Raw genomic sequence first — 17,905 nt, 5'->3', positions numbered from 1 at the left:
TTTGCACCTGAGGTTAAGTAAAATTGTTGAAGGGAATAAATAGCTCACAAAATTGGGACATGGACAGATACATGGTCCGTTGACCCTGCAGGGAACAGCAGGGCCTGGAGCGAATGTTTAACTTTGTGCTGAGTGCATGGCTCACACAGAGCAGTAGGTCAGTGGGTGCTGTTCATGTCCACTCAGCCATGCACGTTTTCACCCACATGCGGTGGTGTGTGATCAGCGGACTTCTCTGCCTTGACAGTGTTTTCCCTTTCCATGTCTTCAGAACATTCTCAGGCCCCTCTTGCTGGTAAGAGGCGAGGTCTGTTTCCAGCATAGGAGGTGGGTGGTGGATGGGACCCTCCGCACAGACTCGTAGCACCAGAGGATCTGAACTTTCCTAGACTGGGGCCGAGCCTCTCCACGTGTTCTCTGGTGAATACTATGAGGCAGGTGTGAGGTCATGGCAGACATTTGTATAGGTCATAGGATAGACACTGGAGCATGCTTCCCAGGTTCAGCCTTAGTGGTCCCCTTACAATTTGATGAGCCTCAGTTTCCATGTCTGTAAAGTGGGAGTGGTCTTGGAGCCCGAGCAGTGACGTTAAGAAGGCTCCCCTTGGGTGGGTGTCCAAGTCTTTCTCTGTTTGTCCCCTGAGGTACAGAGGAGAGGCTTCCGCTGCTTCCTCCGTCACATGGCCAGCCCTGGCTCACAGGATCTTCACTAAGTCTGTGGACCTGTTTCTCCCTGCCCTCAGTTTCTCACCAACTTATCACAGTCCTTTACCACCCTGTGAGTCCTCACAGACTGGCATCCCCATGTGTGTGTGTGTGTGTGTGTGTGTGTGTGTGTGTGTGTGTGAGTGTGTGTGAGAGTGTGCACATGTGGAGGCTAGAAATCAACCCTTCACTTGACAGACACTGACTGAGTTAGCCAGGCTGTTTGTCCAGCCCGGCCCAGGAATGTTCCCATGCCTCCACCTCCCGAGTGGTGGAATTACAAGCAGGAGCCAGACACGGGTCCTCGCAAGCACTTCATGAGTGAGCCATCTGTTCGTTTCCCTGGCATCCCCTTCTGAGGTTGGAGGAAGGACCGTGGGGGCTGGGGCAGGGCAAGTGGGGGCTTTGGAGAGTGTCTTCAGGCAGGGGATTCCTGAGCCCGTCCTGACCTGAGCTGGCAGCAGCGCCCAGGAGCCCCATCTGTGGGGAGAGGAAATGAGCAGTTCTGAGAATCTCAAGACAGGATGTAGCCGAGACGGTTCTATCTTGTGCCTGCTGTGTCTGGGGCTTGATGCCGGGTCTGTACGTTGGGACTGAAGGGCTCTCGGTTGCCCACTTTCCCCGACTCTGAGGGCAGGCAGTGTTTTTGTGTGTGTGTGTGTGTGTGTGTGCCAGGTGCACATTGTGGAAGTGGGTCTGGCACACTGGACGAGTGTCAATCAGAGTGTTGGCTTTGCACGGGCCCTCTGGCTTCTCTCCTGGGTACTAAGTTAAGGGTTTGGAGTCCGGACCACGCCCACATAGATGTGTTCTAAAATTTAAAAGTTGGGATTTTTGCCTTGGGGGGGTCTGGCTTGAAAAATGTTAGCTGGGTGTGGTGTCTTCAATTCCAAGACTAGCCTTGGCAAGCTGAGGCAGGGGAATCAAGAGTTCAAAGCCAGCGTGAGCTACAGAGTGAGAGATCTTGTCCCCAAAACAAACAAAACAAAAAATCCAAACACACACACACACACACACACACACACACACACACTCATTGAGAGTCTCCAGCGTATCCTCAAAGAGTAGGCATGGCATTCTCCAAGAGGAAACTGGGTGATTTTAAAGAAATATGCATAGATTCATAGATTATACGTGGAACATCAATAATACAAATAAAGAGTCTGTAGGGATGACTCAGCTGATAAAGCCAGAGGATCTGATTTTGGACCCCCAGCACTCACATAGAAGCCGGTCCGTGATTCCACAACTGGGGAGGAAGAAACACGAGGATCCCCTGGCCCCCCTGCGAATCAGCCAGATTGAATCAGGGAGGCCCAGATGAGGGAGAGGCCCCCATCTCAAAAAAGTGAAGCGGAGGGCTGGCAAGATGGCTGAGGAAGGTGCTTGCTGCCACACTTGACGTCCTGAATCTGATTCTCAAATCGACACGGTGGAAGGAGACGAGTGACTCCTGAATGCTGTCTTCCAGCTGCCTCATGCCCACTGGAGCACGCATACATTTGGGCACACTCGCCCTCACCCATGTGGGGGCTCAGCCCAGCCTCTCTCCCCCGAGGTAGCTGTGCAGCATTATGACATGCCATTAGGCCGACTGTTATTTCATTTTTATTTATTTTGAGACAGATTCTCTCAGTGTATCACTGGCTGTCTTGGAATTCACTGTATAGACCAGGCTGGCCTTAGACTCACAGAGCTCTGCGTTCTTCTGCCTCCCAAGTGCTGGGCTTGTGCTTTACTTTTTAAAATTGTGTTGCTCCGTTAGTCACCTTTTCCCACGGATAGCATCATAAACATCTTTTTCCCTTATCATGTGGATCATTGGTTTTTAATAAGTTTATTTTTTATTACGTGTGTGTGTGTGTGTGTGTGTGTGTGTGTGTGTGTGTGCTTGTATGTGTGAGTACAGGGGCCTGCATAGGCCAGAAGAGAACATCCTCTGGGGATGGAGTTGCAGGTGGTTGTGAACCTCCTGACATGGGTGCTGGGAACCGAACTTGGGCTGTGTAAGAGCAGCAAGTGCTCTTGACCTCAGTGTTTCTGTGGCACTGCATCATCAGTTTTTAATGACCACACAACATCACACTTTTTAGCGATATCATGACTGAAAAAAAAATTTTTTTTTGAGACAGGATCTCACTGTGGAGCCCTAGCTGGTCTTGAACTCACAGAGATCCACCTGCCTTTACTCCCAAGTTCTGGGGTTAAAGGTACATGCTGCCACACCTGGCCTAGTACCATGATTTTTAACACATCCCTGATTGTGCATTCTGGACTTGGTTTAGGGTAAGGCGTATCCCTGTGTCTGTTACTGGATGCACACCTTTCCAAGCCATCGGATCACAGGGGTTCCTCAGTGTGGAGATGGTGGGTTAAGCAGGCAGCGCTGAAGCTTTTACTGTTTGCTGTGTATGTCAAGAAGGCTGCGTTGTCTTTCTGTCCGTACACTACTCACCCACTCACCGTCCTCTCAATCTGCGCTCTTTCCTTAGCCCTACCCTTCTCTTTTATTCACCCACTTGTGCGTTGTCCATTACCCACCGTTCATTCACCCGTCTACCCACCTGTCCCATCACCCACCCATGCATCCATCTGTCCACCTATCTAGCCACGACTGTCCATTCCCCTGTCCACTTTGCCCATACATCTGTCTATCCACCAGCCCATCTATAATGTTTGTTTACCATCCATCCCTCCTGCCCTGGGTTGTTACTCCCTGCCTGGGCATCCACAAAGGAGGCCTGCTACTGCTTTGTGTTCCTGTTCTCTCTCTTATCTGGGTGAAAATGCATCATTCTAGCAACTTCCTTTTCTTCTTTTGTCTCACTCTGTAGTCTGTCCACCAATCCATCCATTTATCCACTATTCATCCATCCATCCATCCATCCATCCATCCATCTGTTTATCCATCCACCCACCCACCCATCTATCTGTTCATCTATCAGTATATCCATACATCTATCCATCCATCACATGTCCATCCATCTGTTTGTCCATTCTTCCATCCACTCATCTACTTACTTGTTCATTTATCTATATGTCTATCCACTCACCCATCCTTCTACCACCTGTCCATATATCCATCTATTCATCTATCCATTCATTCTTTCATCCCTTCATCCATCTACTTGTCTACCCATCCTTTCATCCAGTTGGCCATCCACCCACCCATCCATCTACCCATCCATTCATCCACCCATCCATCCATCCATCCACCCATCCACCCACCTCTCCATATTCACCTTTACATCCCCTCCATTCCCTTATCCATTTTGGCTGAGAAGTACCAGAGCTGAGGTGTCACAGGAGAGACATTGATGGGAACAATGGCCTAAGTATAGACAGACTCTCAAAAGGTTTGTACTCTTAGCCACAGGCTAGTGAGGGCTGGGATAAGGTTACATAGTGTTCCTAGCTTCCCTAACTGGAAGCAGAGGTCATTACCATTCCAACTTTGTTAGGACAGGTGTTCATGGGACCAGAGTTGGCCAAAAGGACTCAGGGCAGTGCTGGACTCTCGGGGCCTTTGGTGGTGATCTGATGGGCTTGTCTCCACTGTTGGCCTGACTGACGGGCTTCCTGCACTCCCCAGCCCAGCCACCGCTGCACTGTGAGCAGCCAGTGTTGTTGACAGGGAGGGTGGGTTGATCGGGTTTCCAAATGTGAGGCTGTTTATGATTTCTGCCTGTGGCTTCAGTTGAACCCTCTCGAGGTGACTTCCGGATCAGAGTGGAAAACTGTTTTCCTTTTTACAGGCAGAGGAGGCCAGTGTCTTTTAATGCCATTAAGTGCTGAGAGAGAGGGAAAGGGATTAGGTTTGTCTGAAGTTGGAGGGAGGCAGGGGGAGTGGGTAGAGCCATTGACTGAGCTTGTTGAGTCTTCTTACGGGGTGTCAGGTTTCTCAGAGGGAAACCTGGCTTCTAGGCCTCTGTGGTAAGTGAGACCCAGCCTGGCTGCTCCGGTGGCATTTTTGGCGTCTCCCAGCTTGCTTCTGTGATGGCCATACAGCTGGGCAGTGGAGGAGACATTGGCGTGTTCACAGAGATATGTGGGGGTCATTCAGTGATGTTTGACAGAAGGCTGCCCCAGGTAAACCTGCTTTGGTGTGTGCAGACATCTGCATCCGACACTGAGAGCCAGACGCAGCGTGGGGATGCTGTTTGCCCAGAAAACATTTTCAGTCCATTCCCGCCTTGGCCAACTCAGGCAGGAGTACAAGAGGAAGCAAGCCCCACAGAGTAGAGAGATGCGATCATAGTTATCTGCCCTCATCTTGCAGAGCTCTGGAATGTTCATCGTGGCCCACTATGTGATTACATACACATGGGAATATCTGGAATGTCCCCAGGGCAGGGAGAGATGAATGAAAGGAGTCTTAAGAGCACAAGGGAGCTGCGTGAGCTGGCTCGCACTGTAATCCCAGCCACTAGGAAGCGGAGGTGTGAGGATCGTCACGAGTTCAAGGCCAGCCTGGGCTACAGAGTGAGGCCAAAGAAGAAAAGAAAGTGGCTAGATTGACGCACTTTCCCCCAGATAAGAGAGAACCGTGGTGCACGTAGCAGGCCTCCCTTGAGCATGCTCAGGCAGGGAGAGACAACCCAGGACAGGCTGAGGTGGCGCTGACGCTGCCTACCCATCATACTCTCAGACTCAGGACGGTGGACTCGTACGTTCCAGACCCAAGAACACCTCAGTGGAGTAGTGTCCGAAGCCAGGGTGGTAAAGAAGCAGCTGCCTGAGTGGGCGGGCGGGGCACACACAGCGTCTGCTTCATTACTTACAGAGTAAAACTATATACATACACACATTGCTTATGTACGTGTGTATACATAGACATACACATGTCTATGTATATTCCACCCCTGAGTATAGCTCAATGGGTAAAGTGTGTGTTGCACAAGTGTGAGGACCTGAGTTCAAACCTCAGAATCCAAGTGCAGTAGCATATCCTTGTAGCCTCAGCCTGGGGGAGCAGGGCAGAGACAGGAAGATATTTAGAGCTTACCAGCCAGGATCCAAGTTCAGAGAGAGATCCGGTCTCAAAAACTAAGGTGGAGAGGGACTTGGTGGGTAAGACTGCTTGCTGAGTAAGCACGAGGACCTGAGTTCGAATCCCTAGCCCCCACAGGAAAAGCCGGGTGTGGCTGCACATAGGCCTATCACGTCAGTCCCGTGGAGGCAGATACAGAAATGAGGTGGAGTGTGATAGAGCAGGACACCTGCTGCCCTCCTCTGGCCTCCACACATGTGCAAAGGCACCTGCCCCTGCACACACACGTGCATACATGCTGACCACACCACACCACATATATACACAACACGAGGAGGGTGATTTAGGAAGAGACAGGATGTCACCCTCTGACCTCCACATGCACCCACAGACATGTGTACACACAGGCACACGTGAACGCGCGCGCACACACAACCCTGTGAGCCAGGGGTTATTATTTTAACGTGGGAGGAACCAAAAGGTCATTTATTAAAGACCTGCCCTTTCTCAGACCCGTGTTTTGTGGTTTTGAGGAAATGTAGCCAGGCTGGGATGGTTCTTGCAGATACTGGAGATGCTGTGGCCAAGAAGCACCCTGTCAGGAGCCAGACATCCAGAGCTGGCCGGAGACCTGCCCACAGCTCCTTTGCGGGACTGCCTCCCTTCTCCCAGTGAACACAACAAACTAAAAACCAAGATGTTGGTGGGGTTGGGATGAAGAGCTACAGAGAAATGTATTTGAATAGAGAGAGAATAGCCAGGGCTTTACATAAAATACAGTAACCGCATATGACAATGGGTTCATTATGACATTCTCTACAGGTATGTAAAGCATTTGGATCATAGTCACCTCCTCTTACCTTCTCTTATCCCTCTCCGGCACCACCTCACTTTCCTTTCCCCACTTTGTCCCTCTACTGTTTTTATGTCTTTTATTCCTTTGGTGACCGATGAGCGTCGTGGAGCCCTGTGCTTGCAGGAGCATGGCTGAGGTGTTATCCACAGGAGCATGGACAGCTTTCAGGAGGCTTTACCGCTGAAGAAAATCTCCGTCCCTCCCCCATCAGCCAGTAACTATCTGTAAAGCCTTGGGGAAGGGTGGGGCTTCATGACCCCTCCCCCAGCAACTATAAACTGTATAAGTCCTTAGGAAGGGGTTGGGGCCTCATTGGCCCCTCCCCTGGCAACTATTGACTGTGAATCCTCAGCAAGGGGCGTGGCCTCGTGTGCTCTTCCTTTCTCCAGGATGGAATGTTGACCAGGCCCATCTCCCACAGGTCTTGTAAAGAATTATTTATATTCCCTGAATGTTGGAACTAGAGCACGAAGCAGTCTGGATCTTTCATTTTGTATTTTCTTCCCAGATGGCTTTGTATGTTTTCCGGCCAGAGAGGGCCCTTGAGTTCTCCTGAGGCTTGCCTCAATTTATCGATCCGCATACACTCCTTTCTGAACAGACGGGGAAGTGTCCAGTGTTTCCAAGCATGCTCATTCCCTGGCTAGGGGTTCTGTACTTGTCCCTTAGCCTCCCCATCATCATAGCTTCCTCTTTGGGGGACCCAGGGACCCTGGAGCAAGGGAGGTCTCTGACGGCAGGTGTGGCATATCAGGAGAGGGGCTGGCACTCCTGACTGTTGTAGTGACTGCACAGGGAGTGGCAGATTTGGGACAAGTGTGGCTGACTCTGACAGCCTGCCCCTATTCACTCCCCTTGGCTTCTGCCCAACAGCCCATTTCACATCTGCATTTAGACGATGAAGCCACTAGGCTGCAGGGGTGGTCCAGAGGCCATGCTGGGCTCCCCAGCTTTGGTAACTTCCAGGGGTCACATGTGCTAGCACATCTCTGTTCTGCACATAGGGGTGCTGACTAATGTCTCATTTCTTTACGTCTTTGGAGTGCTTGAGAATTAAACCCAGGCCCTTTCACATGTTAGGCAAGTGCTCTACTATTGAGCTACATCTCCAGCCCTTCTATATCATGTCTGTGTCTGGAATTATAAACATTCCTGTGACTGTAAATATTTTCCTCAAGAGGAAAAAAAACCAAAACAAAACCAAAAGCCAACAAAATCCACATAATCAGGCTCGATGGCTACATCCCAACAGAATTGTATTTATTGGCATGAGAAATGTTCATAGCCTATTGTGACTTCTTCTCTGAACTGGATTGTAAAAACAGTACCCATAAAGCCCTTCCTTACTTGTAAGAAGCCAGTCAGGGGCCGGGGAGGTGACTCAGTTGGTAAAGTGCTAGCCTAGCATGCAGAAACGCTGGGCTTAATCTCTACCACCCCATAAATCCAGAGTGGTGCCTATAATCCTAGCACTGGGGAGGTGGAGGCAGGAGGGTCAGGAGTTAAGACCATTCTTGGCTGCATAGTTTGAGGCCAGCCTGGGCTACATGACACACTGTCTCACGAAAGCAAAAACATACAAAGAAGTCGAACAAACAGGCCGTGAGTGTCAGCTGTGTGCAGGGCACCCACATGGCTCTGAGTAGCAGGGCCAGTGAACGCCGTAATTCCTCTTCTCACTTTGAGGGGATCTCCTCCCCGAGGCCTGCAGACTTGATTCTGTGGGCTAAGAGCTGGTAAGTGGACAGGACTGGGTTATGTTGTGGGAAGCAGGTTTACTTGGCGGTACAACCTAGAGCTCCCGACTGTGTTTGTTTTTCAGTGACATATTTGATGCCATGTTTCCTGTCACTCACATTGCTGGGGAAACGGTCATACAGCAAGGTATGTTCCCCATCAGACGCTCATCGTCTATCCTGACCAACTTAAGGAAATGCCAGGGGTGGTGGGCGCTCGAGAAGCTGAGGCGGGAGGATTGTCATGAGTTCAAGGCCAGTCTGGGCTATGATGTGAGACTCGGGGGTGGGGGGGAAGACAATATTAGGGAAGCAGAGACAGTCGGACTTCAAGGCCAGCCTGGTCTACACAGTGAGTTCCACAAGCTAGGGTTACATAGTGAGACCATGTCTCAAAACAAACAAACAGAGAGAAGGAGGGAGAGAGGGAGGGAGGGAAGGAGAGGAGAGGGAACAGAGAGAGGAAAAAGAGAAGGAGGAGGAGTGAAGGAAAAGAAACTAATGGAACATAGCATGATGGTAGTATAAATCTGTCGTCCCAACAATTCAGGAGGCCAGGGCAGGTGGATTTTGAGTTCAAGACCAACCTGAAGAACTTAATGAGTGAAAAGAGTTCTGGGGGGATGGCTCACTGGTGGAGCCTTTGCCTGGTTGTGCATGAGGCCCTGGGTTCAATTCCTAGGAGAAGGAGAGGGGGCCTCTACACCCAGGAACCGGCACTGGGGCTGGTATTTGCTTGGCACTGGTTGGAGCATGTAGTTGCAAGGGTTTTTTACCCAGTAGTCAAGAAGCTGCAACCCATTTCATTTTGCGTCTTACACCTGTTCTCTCTTTGGTTGTAGGGAATGAAGGAGATAATTTCTATGTGATTGACCAAGGAGAAGTAGATGTGAGTATCCGTGGTGGGTTTTGGACAGTGGGTCCTCTTTGCATGCTTGGTTTGAAGACTTTACACAGCTTAGCGCCGGGTCTTGCAAATGCAGGATGAGAGCATTTTTTTCTGATTAGATGCCTTTTGTTCTGTCTGTCTGTCTATTTATTTTTGGTGCTAAGGATGAAACTCAGGGCTTCCAGCCCTCAGGTAGGTAGGTGTTCTGTCACCCACACACCGGTTCCTTACTGGGGGATTCTAGGCAGGAGCTTTATTGCTGAGCCACATCCTCAGCCTCATTTCAATTGTTTTATTCAAGAACAATAATGCATTTTGTCTAAATGATATTATAAGCCTATAAAAGTCCAGCTGGGAAGGAGAGCTGTGCCAGGCAGGTGTAGGGCCAGTGGGGTTCTTTGTTGCTGCCGCAGAGGGTCTGCATGGAAAGCGCCCTAGGGTGCTCTCTTCGGCTAGGTCCTGCCGGCAAATGCCACACAGGCTTACAGTGGATGGACATGATGGTCACATGGGCAGGAGCTTCCATGTCTGGAGACCCTAGAGGCACTGATGTCACATGGGGGTGACAGTCACCTTTGGTGCCAGCATGTACCCTTCCTCAGACAGCAAGCTTCACTGAGGGACTCTCAGGACAAAGGGCTCACATGTTGATAGACCCCCCCCCCCCCCGTAATGTTAGAAGCATCCCTGCAGAGACCCCACCTGGTGCCTTCAGCCAAGTGCTCCCTCCTCCGTGGCCACCCCTGCCCAAGCCCCCAGCGCCCTGGCTGGCGAGGCCCTGGTTTCTTTTTGTCTGACTCCTGTTCCCAGAGTGTGTTTCTCTGAGTTGAGGGACCTGTTTCCTGTCCAAACCCTCTGTGGCTTTGTCTCTCTGACTTTTTTTTTTTTTTTTTTTTTTTTTTTTTTTAAGACAAGGTCTCAATTCGTAGCCCTGGCCATCTTCAAGTTCATGGTAACCTTCCTGTGTCATCCTCCTAAGTGCTGTGATGACACTCATGAGCCACCACGCCTGGCTGTTTGTCTCTCTCGAGTCAGTCTGGGGCCGTCTCTTGCCTCCAGGAGTCTGATCACTGCTGGGCTGCCACTGGGCTTGGGTTGGCACCATCCTCCCGGGTGTCCCCTTACTTCCGCTTGCTGTCACCTGAGTACCTGCTTCTCTTTAGTGTCCTATTCCATGTCAGATCTTCAGGATGGGTGTCGGCAGGTGCACCCTTACCTGATTTAGTTCAATTGCTCATTTGGGGCTGTTTCTGTGACCCCATGTTTTGAAAGTCTGCCTCCAGGTGGACCAGAGGACATGGACAGAGTCTCCCCAGGACATTTCAGGGTCTTTAAAGTTGCTGGTCAATTCTTAGGCCAGCCCCAGGGTTATTGCCAGGCTGGGACTTAGCACACCCACCCACCTTTCAAGTTAGCCATAGTTTGTGCCCCACCTGTACAAGGGGACTTGCCTTGTCCTCCATTGCCTCAGAGGTATCCAGGCCACACCCTGCCTGGTGCCCTGGGGTTAGACAAGCTATTTTGGGCCTGGCCTCTGTTCCTAACCCTCCGTCCAGCCGGGCTATTTCTGGGAAAAGCCTTTTCTGATTTCCCCAGCAGCCTGACTTGGTCCCACAATGCACTTCTGGGAACCGCACTGGCCCACCTGCTTCCGGAGCCACCACATAGGAAGTGACTCACCCTGGCGTCCAGAGAGGGGCACAGGCAGAGTTGACCTAGAGAATCTGACAGCTCAACCCCTGGGTCTGGGTCTCAGGGGACGGAGGGCGTCCTGTCTCCCCAAACAAGGAAACTGAGTCAGAGCTAGTGATCCCTGGGTTGGGGAGGAGCAGCGCTACTCACACTCAGCACCCAGAGGGAAATGTGAGGCGGAGGACTGAAAACGGGTTCTGACGCCAGGCTCTGCTGTGACCATGCTCACCTCCTTCTGCTGTGCTTCAGGTTCAAACAAACAAACAAACATCCATGAAACACCGAGTCCAGAAAACAGCTGGGTTCTTGCCCTAACCAGGTCAGGTTGGGTGGGGAGGAGAGGAGGGCTTGGCCCCTAGCAGTTTGTATAAGTGGGTCCCAAGGACCCGTCTCTCCAGCTCTCTGTTGGAAGCGGCATTGATGGGTTGCGATGCTGAGAGCTGACTCACTTCTAATTTTTAGTTTATTGTTGTTTTGGTTTGGTTTTAAAGATGGGGATTTCATGTAGCACAGGCTGGCCTAAACTTACATGAGCCAAGGATGATCCTGAACGGTCAATCCTGCGTCCATTTCCTGAGTGCTGTGGCGGGGGTGGAACCCAGGGGTTCTGGCCTGTCAGGCAAGCACCCTACCACTCCTCTGGTTTGTACCCACCGCCCCTCCCCAAGCCCTGCCCTCAGGTTACTGTCCACTCCCGGCCCCTCAAACCATCACTCACTGCCTCTTCCTTCTGGAGTGTTTGCCAGCTCTTGCTGGGGGGAGGGAGGCGGGGGTGCGGGCCTTCCCAGCTCCCATGGTACCCTGGAAATAGTCAACATGAGCCTGCCCTGGGGGCGGGGTGGATGTAGATAACAGTCATCAGGAAATTAGTGAACGGTATCTCACACCTCTGGGCCTTGGCATTCCTGGGTTCTCTGCTCCTTATTTTTGCTCTGCCTTGTAAACTCTTATTCATCCTTCAGTACCCTCCAGGCCCAGTCCCTCTGTTTGCATCTGCACGTTAATAAACACTGACCTTAGTGACAACAGACGGCCAGACCCTCCCCTAGTAGCCTGGGAGCCCATGTGGGTTCTGATCTGGGCCTATCCACCCTCCAACCCCCAAATGTGCTACTGCCCCCTTCTTCCTCCTCCTCTTTTCTCCCCTTCCCCCTCCATCTTTTTTTCTTCTGGGTCTCACATATTCCAGCCTGAACTCAACCCCCCTTTTTTTTATTAAGAATTTTTTTTATTCATTTTACATACTAATCACAGATCCCCTCTTCCCGTCTCCTGCTCCTCCAGACCCCCCCTGCCCCCCATTCCCTCCTACAAGAAAAAAAGGCCTTCCATGGGGAGGTACATTTAGTAGAGGCAGGTCCAAGCCCCTCAGGGCTGCATGAGGTGTCCCACCACAGGCAATGGGCTCCGAAAGCCAGCTCATGCGCCAGGTATGGATCTTGATTTTACTTCCAGAGGGCTCCTTAAGCAGATCGAGCTACACAACAGTCTCACTATGCAGAGGGCCTAGTCCAGTCTCATAGAGGCTCCACAGCTGTTGGTCTAAATTTCATGAATTCCCACTAGTTTGGTTCAGTTGTCTCTGTAGATTTCCCCATCATGATCTTGATGCCCCTTGCTCATAGAATCCCTCTTCCCTCTCTTCCACTGGACCCCTGGAGCTGGGCCTGGTGTTTGGCTGTGGATCTCTGCATCTGCTTCCATTAGTTTCTGGAGAAAGGCTCTATGATGACATGAACTCAGACTCTTTAGGTGTTGGAGAATGTCCTTGAATTTCTAATCCTCCTGCCTCCACCTCCTGAGTGCTGGGTTTACCGACCTGTGTGGCCACATCTGATGTGTGTGGTGCCGTGGATGGATAGTGGGTGGGTCAGAACCTTGTGTGGACTGTACAAGGAGGCTCTGCTCTGGTCATCTCCACCCTGGGCTGCCTCAGTTGTGATGGGCTTCGTCCCAGAGATGTGAACCTGGAGGGTTACACAGGGATTCTCCTGTACAGTGGCCCTCCTGACCCCATTGTGTGCTCTGCAGGCCCCACCCCCAGCCTGCTCCTCTAGCGGCCCTTGCAACCCCAAGGAAGCCCTCCATACCCACTCTGTGCCCTGGGCAGCAGCCACCTCCCTCCCCAGTGTCTCTGAGGGCCAGTGGTCATCTCGTGTCCTTGGCTCCCTGAGTTTACGGTTTTCCCTGGAGGCTCCTGAGCCATGCGCTGTGGAAGACCCCCAGGTCTGGCTAAGGAGCAGGGACTCACTGTCCTTGGGTGGCTGTAGCGTGCTCAGTATTTTAGTCGATGTCATTCCATCTGCTTTCAGAAGCCAGTCTCTATCCCAATGTCCCCAGAATCCCGCAGAATGGGAAAGTCACATTGACTGATGACGCTGACTCCCCTGAATGTGGAGTGTGAGGTGGATAGGGCTGGCAAGATCCCATAATCCCCCGTTCCACCCTTTTAAGGCAGACTGAGGGTCCCCGAAGCCACAGCTTATCTGAAAAGACTCTTCCAGCCCTCCCTGAGGGTTAGCCACCTTCCAGGCAAAATGAGACAATAAGGGGCCAGGGAGGGAGCCTGACTTGAGGTTTCCTGGCCTCTGGTTGGCCCCACTGCCTTCTAATGATGGTCGGAGCTCTAGCTGGACTCCTGCCAGCCTGGGGACATGTGGAGGCAATTTTGTGAAGGAAAAAGTGAGCTCACCTTCACAAAACTGCAGTTCTTCAAATATATTGTCTCGGCAGATCTGCCCCACCTCCCTCCCCAGCCGGGAGGGTCAGGTTCAAAGGCAGCTTAGAGGTTCTTGCTGGACCCTGGCTGGCCAAATCAGGATGTCTGGGCACCGTGGGTGGATGGCACTTCCTGGCTAGAGCCTTGAGTTTAGGATGCAGAGGCTTCGGGTGGTGCAAAGACGGTCCCTATGAGTGGGTGCATCCGGCCTCGCCTCCCCACAGTACTGTGCAAAAGTCCCCACCACCTCCGTCAGTCTCTCAGACTTTCCAGTGGGAACAGGGGTGGGCGGCAGGGAGCGCCCACAGGGCTGGGCACGGAGGAAACGGGACTGTGATGTGGGAGATGCAGGGTAACCACACAGGGGCCATCAAGGAAGGCCATGTTTAAGGAATCAAAGGGTGCCCAGTAAGGGATTGGGAGTGAGAAGCCGGCATGTCAGTGCCAGCTGAGTTATGGGGCATGCATGACTATAATCACAGCGATTACTCTCAATAAGCTTCTGTGGCCTCCGTGCTGTGTTCTGCAACCCCTCCCTCAGGCCGGGCAGGTCTGTGAGGATGCCACCAGGTCAGCAACTATTCAGCCTTTACCTGGGTGGGGACATGAGAGGGAAGTCACCAGCTCCACCCCTCCAGGCAGGATCCGCACCCCTCCCTCCAAACAGGCCAGGGTGCTAGGGTTTCTGGAGCACCCCTCTGGGATGGACACTGCCATTCCACTAGCCGTGCCCTAGAGGATCAGGGGACAAGAGGCCTGAAGTTCAGTCTTGGTTAAAACCATAGCTTCCCACGGAGACTCGGTAAATGCCAGGCAATGTGTGTACATTTGCCAAGAACTATGATCCATTTTTCGAGTAGAAAAATATTTTCCAATTTATTTTATTCATGGAACGCTGCCTTTCTGCTGAAAAGGACACTCAACTGTAGGCATACAAGATTGGGGATGGGGCCCAGAATCTTCCCTGCTTGTCTTTAGACTTCTTCTCATTTTGGGGGTCCCCCCATCCTTTCCGAGGTTCACACTGTCCCTGTGGCCTTTAGGTAGGTAAGATTCCTCCTGTTCCAGGAGAAGAAGTTCTTCTCACCTCGAAGATATCTCCCTCCCTGGCAGCATGGTGTGCATTCGGGAGCCAAGCATCCCTGGGCATCCCTGGGCATCCCTCTCTGGTCCAGCAGTCGGGCTGAGGGCCATTCAGTTTGCCCGAGTTTCTGGGTGAGCACGTATGTTTAAACTGTTAAAGTGCTCGGAGCAGGAGATTGACTATGGTATCATCAGCGCAGCTGTTACCACCCTCCATCTGCACAGCTCTTTCCTCTGTGAGTGTGGGGGAGGGGTGGTGGAGCACACAGGCCTGGGGAGGTCAGCGCTTAACCTCAGGTGTCTTTATCAGTCACTGTCCACCTCGTTCTTTTGAGAGAGGGTCTCTCATTGGCCAGGGGCATGTAATTTGGTCAGGCTGGCTGGCCCACAGAACCTCAGGTATCCACCTGCCTCCACCTCCCCAGTGCTGGACTTACAGGCACACACCATCACACCTGACTTTTTGAAAACATGGCTTCTGGCAACTGAATTCAGGCCCTCACATTTCCACAGTGAGCTGTTGTCCTGCCTCCTCAGCTTCCTCCTGTCTGGGCTGCCTCACTGATTCTCATCTGACCCCTTTAATCAGCCCCTCCACAGCCCCACCCCAGCCCCTGACTCTCCCCTGGAAACCTGACTCCTGGGGTTGGAGAGATGGCTCAGTGGTTAAAGAGCACTGAATAATCCTCTAGAGGACCTGGGTTCGATTCCTAGCACGCACATGGCAGCTCACAACTGTCTGTAACTTCAGTTCTGGGGTATCATACCCCTCCTTCTGCCTGCACAGACTTACATGCAGGCAAAGCACCCATACACATAAAATAAAAAAAAAAATCTAAAAATAACCTGACTCTTCTGGGGGCCTCATAGTGACTTCATACAGCATCTATCCTGCGGCTGCTTGTAGCCGAGCAGAACATTCTCAAGGTCTGTCATCCGTTCCCACTATGGCACGTGTCAGAGTATTCTGTTTAAGGTTGAATAGCATTCCACCGCAGGCATGTGCCACATTTCCTTCATGTGCATCCTTATGGGCTCTTGTAAGCTATGCTGCAGTGAACACGGATGTGTGAATGTCTCCCGGAGACCTGCTTTCCAACGCGCTGTTACGTTTCAGTTACTCATTTGTTGCCATTTTCCTGAAGGTCTTGGCACCTCCCAAGCATATTTTACCCACACAGCGCATCATCTCTGAGGTCCTCGGTGGCCCAGCTTCAGGTCACAGGGTGTTGAATGTAGCCTGACGGTGAGTGTGCCGGGGGAGTTGAGCGTGTTAGATCCCGAGGCACCCAAATGCCGCTGCTGTTCTAGTGGGGGTGGGTGACAGAGGCTGGGTGCTGGCAAGTCCCCCGGACTGTTGGGCTCGTGCAGATCTCATGGGATTCCACTTTGGGGCTCACATTGGGGTGGGGAAGTCATCAGCTAACTCCAGATTTGGGGTCTTGACCTGACATGCGGACATGAGGCGGGGCAAGAGGGGGCCACACCCAGGATGAATTGGCTACAAGGAGGAGAGGGACCCTCACTGGCCCAATGACTACCCGGGAGTGGTCTGGGGGTGTAGGCCAGGAATGACAACCCTGTGCCCCCCAGCTCTTGTGACCATCCTCATCCTCACTTCCCCACTGCTCTCTTGCCCACTTTTTGAAGTGCTTGGGAATGGAGGCAGAGCTGATCCTGCCCCAATCTGGGCCCCCCTGGGTTCCTGGCAACCTTGGTCTGTCTGTGCCAAGAGGGCAATGTTCACTGGTCCTGTAGTCCTGGTGCTCCAGAAATCCAGTGATCTTTGGGGTCTCTGCCAAGACTTTACTACACAGCCACTTCTGGGCACACTGCAGTCTGAACAAGCCTTGGCATGGAGTCCCCTAAGCATGCAGAGTCCAGGCCACCCCAGGGGTCTGAATTCAGAGTCTTTTATGGTTTCCTTTTTTTTTCTAGTGTGTACGTCCATGCACATGTGCTGTAGTACATGTGTCCGTGTGTGTACACATGTATATGGGAGCGAGGGATGAACCTCAGGTGTCATTCCGCAAGTACCATCCACTAGGTTATGAAAATTTAATTTAATTCATTGTAGCGGTGTGTGTGTGTGTGTGTGTGTGTGTGTGTGTGTGTGAGATGTGGAGGGTGGTGCTTTTGACACCACACATATCTGGAGGTCGAAGGACAACTTTGTGGAGTCAGTCCTCTCCTTTCCCTTTTACATGGGTTCCAGGGATCGAACTCAGGTCATCAGGCTTGCGAGGCAAGTGCTTCTCTGTTGAGCCATCCTGTCAGTCCACTTGCTTTGTTAATAGAGTTTCTCACTAGCCTGGAACTCACTGATTTATGTAGGCTGGCCGGCCAATGTGCCCCAGAGATTTGCCTGTCTCTACCCACCCCCTCCTCTCCCTTCTCCCACTTCCTCCGTCCCCCACCCCCAGTGCTGCGGTTACAGACCCAGGCCACTGTGCCCAGGGCACGGGTCCTGACTTCATATATTCTTGCTTGCAAGGCAAACACTTCATCAACGGAACCATCTCCTCGGCCTTGTCTTTTTCTTGTTTAGACAGAGAGAGGCTCTGTAGCCTAGGGCTAGCCTTGTGTTCCCAATCCCCCAGACTCAGTTTCCGAAGGGCAAGATCACCACACATGGGCCACCACACGAGGCTTGTATCTCTGTGGCATTTGCCTGTGGCCTGTGTCTCCGCTGATTGGAAGATCCACTGCGGATGGGAATCTGTCATCTATTGCAGAGTCCCTAGAGGTGAGAAGGTGCCTGGGTCAGAAGGCCACTCTCTGAGCAGAGACTCAAGAGGGACAGGCAGGAAGGAGAAAGGCAAGCAGAGGGTGGAGGCTGAGCTCAGCTGGAGGACCCATGGCTCCCAGGGTGGCATAATGTAGCCCAGTGGGGCCTCCCACCATTTTTCTCTTAAAGGAAGAAAAAACAAAAAAATGGAACCAAACAAGAGTAGCCCCTTGGCGTACCAGCTGGGTGGAGGAGCTGTGACAGAGACCAGTGTGCACAGAAGGATGGCCCTTTGTCCTCCGGGTGGCCCTGGAGGACACAATGGTTTCCTCTGACACTGTGGGGGGATCCCCTAGGCTTGAGGCTCTGGGATGAGGGAGGGTAGTCCCTGCAGAGGGTCCCTGCTCCCTTGGTCCTGTCCTGGGTCAGCCACACGCACTCTTCCTTAGGGGACTGAAGTGAGGGAATGGCTCAGCTGGGAGGCTGTGTTCCCAGAGGCTCTGGGGG

At 52.1% G+C, this 17,905-nt stretch overlaps 1 protein-coding gene across 8 annotated transcripts in view; it reads left to right on the top strand.

Moving 5' to 3' along the window:
- The window catches only part of Prkar1b (protein kinase cAMP-dependent type I regulatory subunit beta), a 139,111-nt gene that overhangs the window by 84,454 nt on the left and 36,752 nt on the right, over positions 1-17,905 (top strand). For all 8 annotated transcript variants that reach the window (XM_042268222.2, XM_042268221.2, XM_076560624.1 and 5 more), the window contains 2 exons: positions 8,374-8,435; positions 9,130-9,176. In XM_042268222.2, coding sequence (XP_042124156.1) covers positions 8,374-8,435; positions 9,130-9,176 — 109 coding nt within the window. The remainder of the gene's footprint in view (positions 1-8,373; positions 8,436-9,129; positions 9,177-17,905) is intronic.

The sequence above is a fragment of the Peromyscus maniculatus genome, chromosome 23 (assembly GCF_049852395.1).
Source record: "Peromyscus maniculatus bairdii isolate BWxNUB_F1_BW_parent chromosome 23, HU_Pman_BW_mat_3.1, whole genome shotgun sequence".
Classification (NCBI taxonomy): domain Eukaryota; kingdom Metazoa; phylum Chordata; class Mammalia; order Rodentia; family Cricetidae; genus Peromyscus; species Peromyscus maniculatus.
The sequence above is the reverse complement of the archived record's forward strand: the minus strand, read 5'-3'. Positions and strand labels throughout refer to the sequence as shown.